General features: G+C 57.1%; 3 protein-coding genes across 4 annotated transcripts in view; all 3 read left to right on the top strand.

Annotated features, from left to right (window-relative positions):
* Positions 1–1,236: 1,236 nt before the first annotated feature.
* Positions 1,237–3,414, top strand: S100A14 (S100 calcium binding protein A14). Its single transcript, XM_059072571.2, has 4 exons — positions 1,237–1,326; positions 1,695–1,802; positions 2,242–2,388; positions 2,612–3,414. The coding sequence occupies exons 2-4, from the start codon at positions 1,773–1,775 to the stop codon at positions 2,747–2,749; spliced, it is 315 nt and encodes a 104-aa protein (XP_058928554.1). The 5' UTR covers positions 1,237–1,326; positions 1,695–1,772; the 3' UTR covers positions 2,750–3,414.
* A 192-nt stretch (positions 3,415–3,606) lies between these two features.
* S100A8 (S100 calcium binding protein A8) overlaps positions 3,607–11,040 on the top strand; it is a 114,157-nt gene continuing 106,723 nt past the window's right edge. Inside the window, exon 1 of the mRNA XM_067036403.1 lies at positions 3,607–3,617. The gene's annotated coding sequence lies outside the window, so the exon portion shown is untranslated. The remainder of the gene's footprint in view (positions 3,618–11,040) is intronic.
* Positions 4,445–10,267, top strand: S100A16 (S100 calcium binding protein A16). Of its 2 annotated transcripts, none has more exons than XM_059072595.2 (3): positions 4,445–4,606; positions 9,037–9,214; positions 9,529–10,267. In XM_059072595.2, the coding sequence occupies exons 2-3, from the start codon at positions 9,062–9,064 to the stop codon at positions 9,685–9,687; spliced, it is 312 nt and encodes a 103-aa protein (XP_058928578.1). In that variant the 5' UTR covers positions 4,445–4,606; positions 9,037–9,061; the 3' UTR covers positions 9,688–10,267. The 2 variants fall into 2 exon arrangements, with proteins under 2 accessions (XP_058928578.1, XP_058928597.1); XM_059072614.2 differs by lacking the exon at positions 4,445–4,606 and adding an exon at positions 8,206–8,360.

The raw sequence follows: 11,040 nt of genomic DNA, 5'->3' as shown, positions 1-11,040 counted from the left end.
CCCCATCACACACCATGAAAGGGTCCTAGATTGAGACCTTCCATCTAAGTGCCCCTGGACTGAGAGACCACAGAGGGGCCGCCAGGCTGGGACTCTGAGGGTCCATTTGAGACATTCCAGAGGGGCTCCCTCACAGTGAGAGACTCTAAGAGGGACCCCCAGACTGAGACATTAGAGACCTCAGGCTGAGGCAGTCTTGGAGAAACCCTGAAATCTAGATAGCCTCAGAGGGGTCCCCAGATTGAGACCCCTCAGAATAAGCCACTTTGGAAGGGACCCCTCATTGAGACACTTACAGACACCCCAGTGGAGGCCCAAAGTAGATCTCAGAGTTTAGGAAAGGAGTCCAGGAACTCTGGCTCTCAGCACTGCCCCCTCCTTTCCTGACCCACACAGACTCCCCTGCCTTCTCCCTTCCTCCTCCTCATCAGGTGGGGAAGGCCACTGGGGTTGGGCTGAGTTCCCCCCAGACCTACAGTCCAGGACCCCTGGGATGTTATCCCGGGTGCTGGATTGGGGGGGCAGGGAGGGCGGTTTGCTGTGGAGTCTCTGGGTTAGGGAAGGCATGGGATTCTGAGGGAGGGAGGAGCAGGTAGCCCAACCAGTTTGGAGAGGTTGTTAGCTGACTGATAACCCATCTGGGCCTCCCACGCATGCATACTGGCTGCGGGGAGCTGAAAGGACGTCCGGACAACAGTCAGTCTGCCCTGTTCACCAGGCTGCCCTTCTCTGGCTCCTTCCTCCTGACCCAAATTTCTGCCGTTAGGACTCAGCAAGGCTGGGCAGGCTTGAGTGTCACTATCTAAATAGGCCTTGAGGGGAGGAATGTGTGTGTGTGTGACACGTTAAAGTACTTCAACCCACGTGTCCCTCATTCCTTCAAGGCCACAAAACCCTTGACCAGCCTCTGCTTCTCCTTCTTTCCTGATGACTGACTCAGAGCCCCCTCAGAACCCCTTCCTGTCCTACATTTCCTCCAGGCCTTTCCTCCCAGGCTCCACGCCACAGTTTCCAAGTCCTCCCTCTCTTCCCCTGCAGCCTCCCCTCCCTATCTTCCCTGGACTCTGGCTGCTGGTCTGGGGCCAGGGGCATCCCAGACCCAGCTCTCCATGGTTCCCTCCTCGTGGCCTGGGTGTGGGCGGGCTCCCGGAGCTGCGGCCAATGGAGGTGGGGCCCTTGCGGCTGGCTCACAGCCCAGGCGGCTGCAGGAGCAGGGCTGGCTTTGGGATGAGGTCCAGCCCCCTGCCTCTACTCCCTTCCCCCAGGTATAAGAGCTGAGCTCAGGTGCACTGGCTCTTCCAGTCCTGTCTCAGCGGCTGCCAGCAGGTAAGGAGTCCCAGGGCTCCAGAGGGCATGCTTAACCTATCCTACCGTAGTCTTCCAGGGGAGGGTCTGGGAGACCAGGCCCTGGAGGCTGGTGTGTATGTGTGTGTGTTTGTGTGTATGGAACAGGGGTGGGGGGTTGGAAGGGGTGGGAGGAAGGAGGCTAAGGGGAGGCTCAAGGGATTCCCTCTAAATAGGTTGGCCTGGGGGCTGTGACCTTAGCTCTGGGAGCCTGGGCAGGGACAGGGCTTGTGTGGAGTTGGCTCTGACCCCCTGGGTGAGGCACAGAATATCTGGGGTGCAGCCAAAGGGGATAGTTGAGAAAGAAATGCTGAGTTCTCTCTTTAGCTCAGCCTCCCTCCTCTGAGCAGATCATGAGACATCAGCTCCTCTGGGGCCGGCTGTAGGAGGACAAAACTCTCACCAAAGGACCAAGCGCATCGAGCACCATGGGACAGTGTGGGTCAGCCAACGTGCAGGTGGGCCCATTCATTCCTGGCCTTTCTGTTCCACTCTCCTCTCCTTCACCCTGAGGGTCTATGTCCCTCACTGACTTCTGCCCCCTCACCTTGGCCTTGCTCTGCACTCCAGACCCTGCCTGTGAGACCTGAACCCTCTCTGCTGCCTATACAGGGTGATGCAGATGGGCCCTCCCTGGAAGAGGATGCCTGGGTCTCATGCTGGGACCTGCCCTGCCTGGAGGCTGGGGGGAGGTGGGGAGGAAGCCTTGCCCAACACATGGCTCAGGGCAGAGGACAGTGGGGGCAAAGGGGCTGGATGCTGGGCTTTGGAGTGGGCAAGGGCCCACGTGCCTGCCGGCTGTCTTCTGCCCTGTTGGCTCTGCGGGGCCCCTGGGGAAGCAGGGTGTCATAGGATGGGTGGGGCCGCTGCAACATGAGCGATGTCCCTTGCCCTCAGGATGCCCAGGAATTCAGTGACGTGGAGAGGGCCATCGAGACCCTGATCAAGAACTTCCACCAGTACTCGGTGGAGGGTAGGAAGGAGACGCTGACCCCCTCCGAGCTACGGGACCTGGTCACCCAGCAGCTACCCCACCTCATGCCGGTACTGAGGGAGTGGACCCCGCCCCAGGCAGTACCCTGACTTCCCAAGCAAGTACTCCAAGACCCCACCCACACTGCCAAGGCCCCTGGCACTGGCAAACCCCAGCCCTTCCCCTTGTCAGTGCCAGGTAGACTCAGGACCTGCTTTCTGCCCCTGGGCAGGGTGGAGTGGGAAGATTGGAAGGTGCTGCCTGGCTGAGCTGTGGTGTCTTCCCTCCTGTCAGAACAACTGTGGGCTGGAAGAGAAAATTGCCAAGTTGGGCAGCTGTAACGACTCTAAACTGGAGTTCGGGACTTTCTGGGAGCTGATTGGAGAAGCAGCCAAGAGTGTGAAGCTGGAGAGGCCTGTCCCGGGCAGTTGAAAACCTTCCCCTGGAATTCTGCGGTGGGGGGATATTGGGGAAAGGGGGCCTCCAGATCCTGGGGGGCCTGGAAATAAAACTCCTCTCTCCACCACCCCAGCACTTTTCCCCAGCCCCACCTGTCTCACCTCTGCAAGGTTCAGGTTCATAATGGACCTTCCTGGGGCCTCTGTGTACTTCATCCCTGGGAGCTCCATGGAGCTAATGGGTCCAGGGGTCCCCACCTGGGGGAGGCTCAGGGGGTGGCTGGGGCCAGGGATGTATTGGAGGGCTGCTGAAGGGTTGAGGATGCTGTAAGGGCCAAGTCACTTAGTAGTAGGGGAAGGGCAGAGAGGAGCTGAGCTATGGGAACTGATTTGAAGGGGGTGGAAGTAGGAATGGATATTCGGTACTAAAAAGGGTCTCTACGAACCTACCCCTCCTAATCTCTTCCCCAACCCAAACGGTCTGTACAGTGCTGTGCCTCCCTGCCCCCACCTCTGCCCCAGCCTCCTCTCAGGACCCTGTCTCCCTGGCTTAGGGCAGGGGAAGAGAGAAAGCAGGGTGGGGGAGAGGCTGAGGAGGGTGACTTTTGGGAGTGAGAGGACCAGCTGGGTGCTTGGGCATTTACAGAATGATGGTTGTTTTGTATCATTTGATTAATAAAGAAGATGGAAAAAATGAAAGACGTTGTCTTGACTGAACCCACCCCCACCCCAAGGGTCCATGGGTGAGGAGGTGTTGGGGTGAATGGCAGCGTCCTTTGGGTGGCACGGTACCTGTGAGACTGCAGTGGTCGGCAGTGGAGGCGAATAGGGGCCTCACTTTCCCCCGTGGATTTGGGTTGAGGATGGCACAGGGCCACCCCACCTAAAAGGTGGGAGACCTGGTTCTCTCTGAGGGACAGGCTGTACTTTGCCAGTGACCTGGCCCTCTGACAGAAGAGGAGGGCGTGTGTGCACATGTGGGGAGAAGAATATGAACCCAGATGTGCCTGGTAGCAGGGGAAATGTGAGGCTGAGAAACAGACTGGCCAACCTGGGTTGGAATCCCAGCTCTGCCACATACTATCTTTGGAACTTGGGGCATATTCTCAGAGTATCAGTTTCCTCATCTGTAAAATGGGGATCGGGCACATGATATAAACTGCTTAGCAGAGAGCCTGACACAGAGTGAGAGCCCAGTGCGCGGAAGTCACTGGAGTGGGGGGATGTGTCACTTCTGGTGTCAGCTGTTGCCTCTGGGATATCAAAGTGGCCAATTTCCTTGGGTATCTTGGAGAAGGGGTGGAGGGGTGTTTCCAGAGGAATCCTCTGCTGCACACAAGAGGTCCTAGGGACGGGTGCACTGGAGGGGGAAGACAAGGAGCCATGCTCTGGACCCTTTTGACTGTAGCCCACGCCTGAAATCCCAACAGCAAGGAAATTTAAGTGGCCAGCCAGGCTGGCCTGGAATACTAACTGAACTTGTCTGTTAGGGGTCCCTGAAACAGGGATCTCAGTGACCCAGGTGAGAAGGGCAGATGACAGTCTTTCCCTTCCTTTTTCAAAGTTGTAAATTCTGTTCAGGCCATGCAGGGTTAGGAGGGTGGGGTTGGGGGAGCGCCAGCTTGCACCACTCCCTGTGGGGTGGGGGGCAGAAGGGTGTTAAAAAAGGTGTGTATCCCTTTAACATGGGCCCAACCCCAGGGCCAAGTCAAGAGGGAGCTCAGACCTTACCTCCCCACTGAGCCAGCTGCGGCCAGGCAGGGCTGGGAGGGAGTGGGACAGATTCTGGGAGTACAGAGGGGAGGAGTCCTGGCTGGCTGAGCGCATAGCTACTTGGCAGTGCCAGAGCCTAGGTCCCAGAGCCCCGCTGGAGAGGAGGTGGACCTAGAAGGTAGGTGAGCGCCCCAGGCCCGTCCTGGGAGGTCTGGGGCTGCCGGAGGGGCCCTGCAGGCTTGGGAGGCCCGGACAAGGGGCAGTGAAGGGGGCCTGAGGAGGGGGGCCTGCAGAGACTGAGCAGGAAGGTTTCGTCAATTTGTTAACTTTCCCAAAAGGCCAGTATGGGAATGGAGCGTTCCGGTGGGCTTGGGGGTTGGAGAGGCCTTCAGAGGAGTGGATGGGGTTGCAAGACCCCCTCCCCAGCCCAGCAGCTGACCGGTTTCCTCTCCCAGGGCTGGGCCACCGGGCAGTGTTCAGAAACTTTGCCCTCAGCTGCTCCGATTTTCCCCAACAGAAAAAGGGCAGATGTGTTTGGTGGAGGTTGGGGAGTAGCCAGACCCAGGACACAGGCCTCGCTGGGCACTGGGGGCTGTGTCCCGGAGAGGTGATGGTGTCCAGGAGAAGCCAGGGAGGTCCCAGGGAGACTGAGAGCAGCCCGAGGAGGGGAGGCAGGGGCCTGGGTTGCTTCTCTCCACCTCTCGACTCAGGCAGGTGCCGGTGGCTGGCCCCAAGTGCTCTGGGAGCTGTTCCTTGGGAGGGGTGATGGGGCCCGGGAGGAACCTGGGTAAGGCCCCCTGGAGCCTGAACTCCAGGAGAGGGGCCCGGAAACTGGGCAGCTTCTCCTCTACCTCAAGACACAGGCAGGTTCTGGCTTGACTTGCTTTGCTTGGTGGAGCCCCCTGCCCTGTAGAGCATTTCCCCTGCCTGTCCCTGCTCCCTGTCCAGGTCGGGGGTGGGGTGGTGAGGGCTGGTGTGCTTGGAGACCCACGACGGAGCCCTGGGGTGCTGGTGAGCAGGAACTCAGACTTTCCCCATAGACTAGAAAAGAGCTCTCTGGGTGTTGGTGAGGCCAGGGGCAGCCAGCAGAGTGTGTGTGTGTGTGTGTGTGTGTGTGTGTGTGTGTGTGTGTGTGTGTGTGTGTGTGTGTGTGTTCGTGTTGTGTCAACACCAAACTCCTCCAGCTTCACTTGTCTGGAAAAAAAATTTCCGAGGAACAGTCTTCTTCCTCCAGCTACGTATTCCGAAAGCAGAAGAGTTTGTAAGGTAGATGGGTCACCCAAGCAGAGGGGCTCAGAAATGGCAGAATTCCTTGCTCCTTGTGATTGTGTACACATGTGTGGATTAGATGCTGTGAGTCTTGTGAGGGTGGGGCTTGGGGGTAGGCAGGGACACTTGTGTGAGATACTAGCCTCTGGAACTGGGAAAAGAGCAGGAGAAGAGGGAACAAAGAACAGGGCTGGAGAGGTTAATTTGAAACAACCTTGCAAATTGAGTAAAGCATCACCAGCCCAGTGTAGATTGCACCTTCCCTGTGTATTGCAGGCAGCTGGGGCAAATGAGTGAATTAAGTAGGAAATGAATGAGAGAGTAAGCAAGTGAATGGTGGATAAATGAGTGAACAAATTCAAGTTAGATGAAAGGAATGCAGAGAATGCCAAATTGAGGCTTGAGAGTGGCCTAGGCTCTAGAGGAGAGGTGACTAGGAGGGATAGGAGTCCAGGGACATATCCCAACACTTGGGAACAATTTAAGACTCAAGAAGTGTGTGTGGAGGTGGCAAGAGGAGGTGAGTTTTAGAGGGTGTGGTGGATGTTCAGGGCTGCACACAGAAAGGGACTGGGGAGTTGAAGAGATGGAGGGTGAAGAGGAGGCACTTGGAGGGGTGGGGCCCAGCACCTGGGGGTGGGAGGGTGGGGCTGGAGTGGCTGAGACCCAGGAGCACGGTGTCAGGGCAATTTGGGCTTTTGGAGAAGTCAGCAAGCTGGTCTGAGGTGGGTGGGGTGGGGGCCTCTCAGTTGCTCCATGATGAATCAGCCAAGGTGAAGACAATGAGAACATTGCAGGAGGGTTGGGGGCCCCAGGTGGGAGGGTCCTTTGGAGGACAGTCCCTCCATTCTCATTTTTTTGGAAGGCTCCAGTGTATTGTCCACCTCCCCCCTCCCCCTCAGGCCAGAATCAACCTGTGGCAAAATCAATGCAGGAGTTACCTCCTGCCCCACCCTTCCCAGGGAGGGGGCTGATGGGATGGCCCACCACCTCCCCTCCCCCCAACCACATGCCTGGGGACCCTCTGGCCTGGTTTGGTAGGAGGACTGGGCAGGCAGGAGGGGCAGGTGATCTTGGCATGGGTGTGGTGGCAGAGCCTGTCTCCTGACCCCCAGGGAAGGGAGGGAGAAAGAGGGTAATGATACCTGACTATTCCCCTTGAACACCTTTCCTTCAGAAAAAGCTTCAGAAAAGCCTTTGTCCAAATTGTTAACAGTGGGGAGAGGGACAGAGACACACTGCCCCCCCAAACCCATTTCTTATCCTTTCCTCTCCCTGACTATTTCCCACAGGATTCCTCACTTGGGGAACAAGGTCTGGGATGGAGAAAGTGGGGGATTCTCCAAACTTTCCCCCCCTCCCAAGGCTGGTTAGGAGTAGGGCACAACACAATCCTTGCTGACATGGGTGTAGCTTTCGGAATCCTCAGGAACGCTTGTCGTAGGCCTGGGCAACTGCCCACCCAAGGGCAGCAGGACAGACAGCTGATGGATTGAAACATTTTTGTCCTCATTTGTGAATGTTAGAGCATTTGTATGAAAGTCTTACAAAGGTATAAACATTGAACCATGCAATAAATAAAGAGTACTAGAAAAAAAAAATGGTTTCCTACAGTCCTGGTTCCATACTTCATTCTTTCGGCCACAGATCAGAGCGGTCAGGTGGACGAGGCAGGGGAGAGAAGGGTAGCATTCCTGGTCAGAGTTGCCCTAGCCTGACCCCTCTCCCTCTCAACTCTCTTTTCTTCCTGCACCCTGGCTTAGTTCTTCTGGGTCTCACCCTTCCTCCCGAAGAAGTTTAGTAAAAGAAAAATCTTCGAAGGGTGGTCAGGGGCCTTGGATACCTGGTATCAGGGCTGGCAGGAGGTGAAATATTTATAGAGCATCTACCTTGAGCAAAGCATTGGGCCAGGCCACGTGGGCGAGAGGAGATGCAGAGATTAAAAGCAGGGAGGTTGTGTATCCAGGATTTTAAAAAGTGGTCCCAATGTCTCCCAGTCCTAATACAATGGCTGCGTATAAGAAACACTATCCTTGCTTCAAGGAAGGTCTGGTGTCTGGGGAGAGATGATCCGGGAAGAGACTGCAGTCACAGCAGCTAGTGGGCCCAGCCAAGGCTGGCTGAGAGTCTGTGGGAGTCAGGGGAGGAGGACCAGAGGACAAGGGTCAGGGCAGTCTTCCCTGGAGGTGTGGTTTGGGAAGGCTTCAGCTAGGTGGAGAGGGCAGGGCATTGGGCACAGGAGGAGGGATGGATGGCCAAGAGGAGGATTAGAAAGCAGGTGGCAGGGGCAGGGGCTGCGGTGGGGCTCGGAGAAGCAGACTTCCCTTCCATATCGAATCATGGGATGCTCTGGTGGCAGTGTCCACCTTCCCTTGCCAAGACCCAATGGGCAAGGCAGCTGCAACTCATTCCTGGGCTTGGGGGCGGGAAGGGAGGCTCATTTGCCAGGGTTCACTTGGGGGGGCTCTGGGCATGGGCGGCGACTCACAGAGTAGATCCGCCTGTTCCCCTCATATCCTGTTATTCAGTAGGCTGTATCCGCTTGCAATGTGAGTGCCTTTTGTCCTGGGGCGAGGGGCTGACGTGTGTAGCCTCTGGCTGGCTGTGGAGGCTCTATCTTCAGTTGTCTCCAGTTGGGGCTGGACCTCCGAGCTCCTCCTTAGGTAATGGGGTGGGGAGGGGCCCTTGTATCCTGCTGTATATTTCGGGGTGGGTATGAGGGAGGTTAGGCTAGCTGGGGCTGGCTGGGGGCCTGCACAAAGCCTCACTTGATGGATCGGGACATTGTCCTTTATCAGAGAAGGGCAGCCATGGCCTGAGACCCTGGACGCACTGTCCTGGAGCCTGGCGGAAAGGACTGGGGAGAGCCTAGGTCCACGCCTCCTGCTTTGTTGCCTGGGGCAGGGGTCTCGGCCAACCCTGGGGGTGGGGGACGTGGCCCATCCTAGCAGTGTCTAGCTGTGCTTGTCCCCGGGCCAGGGACTCTGGGTGGGCCAGGTATGGAGAAGGTGGAAGGATGGGCACTGGCTCTCATCCGCTTCTCACGGAGCCTCTTGTTCTCTCTGGGGCTCTGACAAGCTCAGTGCCTGGGGCTGGGGAAGTGCCTGGAAAACCTGTTGAGGCTGTTGAGCTGGGGAGCACCTGGATGATAGGAGACACATAGTTCTCATTCCAGGCCCACCCTGGGTTCCCCTTTCCCTGCTTACTTCGTCCTGAGGACCAGCCAGCCTGGGGGCCAGAGGCCCAGGGGCTGGGCCCAGTGGGAGGGCAGGGACAGAGAGACGGAGGAGCAGGTGTGGCCTGTGGGGTCTCCTCACCTCCCCTCATCCTGGCACCCAGGCCCTGCGAGGTGTGAGGCGGTGAGATGGCGGACTCCTACACGGAGCTGGAGAAGGCGGTGGTCGTCCTGGTGGAAAACTTCTACAAATACGTGTCCAAGCACGGCCTGGCCAAGAACAAGATCAGCAAGAGCAGCTTCCGGAAGATGCTTCAGAAGGAGCTCAGCCACATGCTGACTGTAAGGCCCCTCCACCCAAGGTCCTGGCCTCTCCGCGCCCCTACCCCACCCAGCTCCTGAAGCTCTTGCCCTCTCTGGATTTCTTTCCCCACCGCCACTTCTTTCCTTTCAGAGTTATCCCCCCCAAACCAGGGGTCTCCACCCCGCCCAGCCCTCTGTCCTCAGGGTGCCCAGGCCTGAGCCAGTGAGGGCTCTGTTCCTATCTTCCCAGGGCAGCAGCAGCCCAGGCCAGACCCTGGACTCTGCCTAGGGTCCTTGCTGGGGCCTCTGTAGAGCTGTCACCTCAGTATTGCTGACCCTCAATCCCTCGCCAGGACACCGGGAACCGAAGGGCTGCTGACAAGCTCATCCAGAACCTGGACGCCAACCATGACGGGCGCATCAGCTTCGACGAGTACTGGATCTTGATAGGCGGCATCACTAGCCCCATTGCCAACCTCATCCGCCAGCAGGAGCAGCAGAGCAGCAGCTAGAGGACCCTCCCACCGTCCCCTCCCCCGATGCTCTTCCTAGGCGCCCTCCTCTGCCCACCCAGACCCCTGTCCTCTCTTCTCCCTCTAGACCTTCTCCTGACCATTGCTGAACAGGGCAAGGGGGGACGTCAGGGCCCCTTTGTGAGTGTCTCCGTCTGGGGGTGTCTCCCTGAGGGTCTCAGTCCCTGGAGCCAGCAGACCCTGGGGCCCCTCTGTGACAGTGCTATATGGGGACGCAAGAGTTTCCTCACCTGTTCAGTCCATCTACCCTTCTGACCTCTGATATTCCTGCCTGATTCCGGGTCTCTTCTGACCTTAGAGGTCAGCTTGCTGCTTCAGGTCTCCCTGCTCCTGGCAACACCAGCAGAGACTCCTCTCTCCCCTTTCTCTCAGCCCCTCTGCTGGGTAGAGGAGACTTCCAGGGATTGCCCTCCAGCTGCCTCTGGGTCTGGGAACAGGGTTGAGCCCCCTCCCTCCTGAGCCACTGAAATGGGCAACAAAGGCTGGATTTGGAGTTTGTGTCCCCCTCACCCAGTCCCTTTGTAATGTTCATTAAAACCTTTCCACTCCTTGGAAATTCCTCATGCCTTGATGATCTTTGCCATGGGCCCCGATGCAAGGGGGTGGCAAGGGGAAATCTCACTGAGAGGGCAAGAAAGAAGTAGAACTCTGGGATCCCAGCTGGTGCTGTCAGCCCTGGGTCAGCAGCTACTTCCCTCCTCCAGGAAGGGCCAAAGGCCACATGTGTCATCACCTCTGGGCCCTCATAGACCAAACTCAACTCACATTCAACTTCTGGGCACACAGTGCATCCCATTTTGTCCTCAATGAAATTCCATGAGAGAGGCGCTGCAACCCTTAGTCTTGAGTCATGAATAGTACAGAGATACTGAATTCTCATGTACAGATTATTCTAATACACCGAGAAGTTTATGGGATGAGAAAGTGGGGTGCAAAGAAAGAGGGGTGTAGAAGGCCAGAGTTGGGACTTGTGCCTGGTGTAGGGGACAATGCCCGCTTCTATGTTTCTCTCTTGCCATGGAAAGACAGCACATGCCCCCAAGAGAAACAAGGCCGGAAATCCAGCCTGTGCGCTCTGGATCAATGGTTTTCAACCCAGGGCAGCTTACCCCTAAGGTTTAAGGTTTTTCTAAAGATGCACAGGCATAGACAGTTTTATTGGAATCCATTACAGATCCTCAACCTTCTAAAAGTGACCTGCCTCAGAATGGGCTTGCAGTCAAGGTAGCACACTGGACTTCTTTCCCATTTCTCCTTCACAGCAACCCTTCTCCAGTGAAAAATGTAAAGAACAGGGACTTCCCTGGTGGCGCAGTGGTTAAGAATCCACCT

This window comes from Kogia breviceps, chromosome 1, assembly GCF_026419965.1.
Source record: "Kogia breviceps isolate mKogBre1 chromosome 1, mKogBre1 haplotype 1, whole genome shotgun sequence".
Classification (NCBI taxonomy): domain Eukaryota; kingdom Metazoa; phylum Chordata; class Mammalia; order Artiodactyla; family Physeteridae; genus Kogia; species Kogia breviceps.
The sequence above is the reverse complement of the archived record's forward strand: the minus strand, read 5'-3'. Positions and strand labels throughout refer to the sequence as shown.

Bases quoted from the DNA above. Each gene is read 5' to 3' on its own strand.
- S100A14 (XM_059072571.2), top strand. From the start codon at position 1,773: ATGGGACAGTGTGGGTCAGCCAACGTGCAG. The intron at 1,803-2,241 runs GTGGGCCCATTC...CCTTGCCCTCAG, and splicing joins GTGGGTCAGCCAACGTGCAG to GATGCCCAGGAATTCAGTGA. The intron at 2,389-2,611 runs GTACTGAGGGAG...CCCTCCTGTCAG, and splicing joins AGCTACCCCACCTCATGCCG to AACAACTGTGGGCTGGAAGA.
- S100A16 (XM_059072595.2), top strand. From the start codon at position 9,062: ATGGCGGACTCCTACACGGAGCTGGAGAAGGCGGTGGTCGTCCTGGTG. The intron at 9,215-9,528 runs GTAAGGCCCCTC...ATCCCTCGCCAG, and splicing joins AGCTCAGCCACATGCTGACT to GACACCGGGAACCGAAGGGC.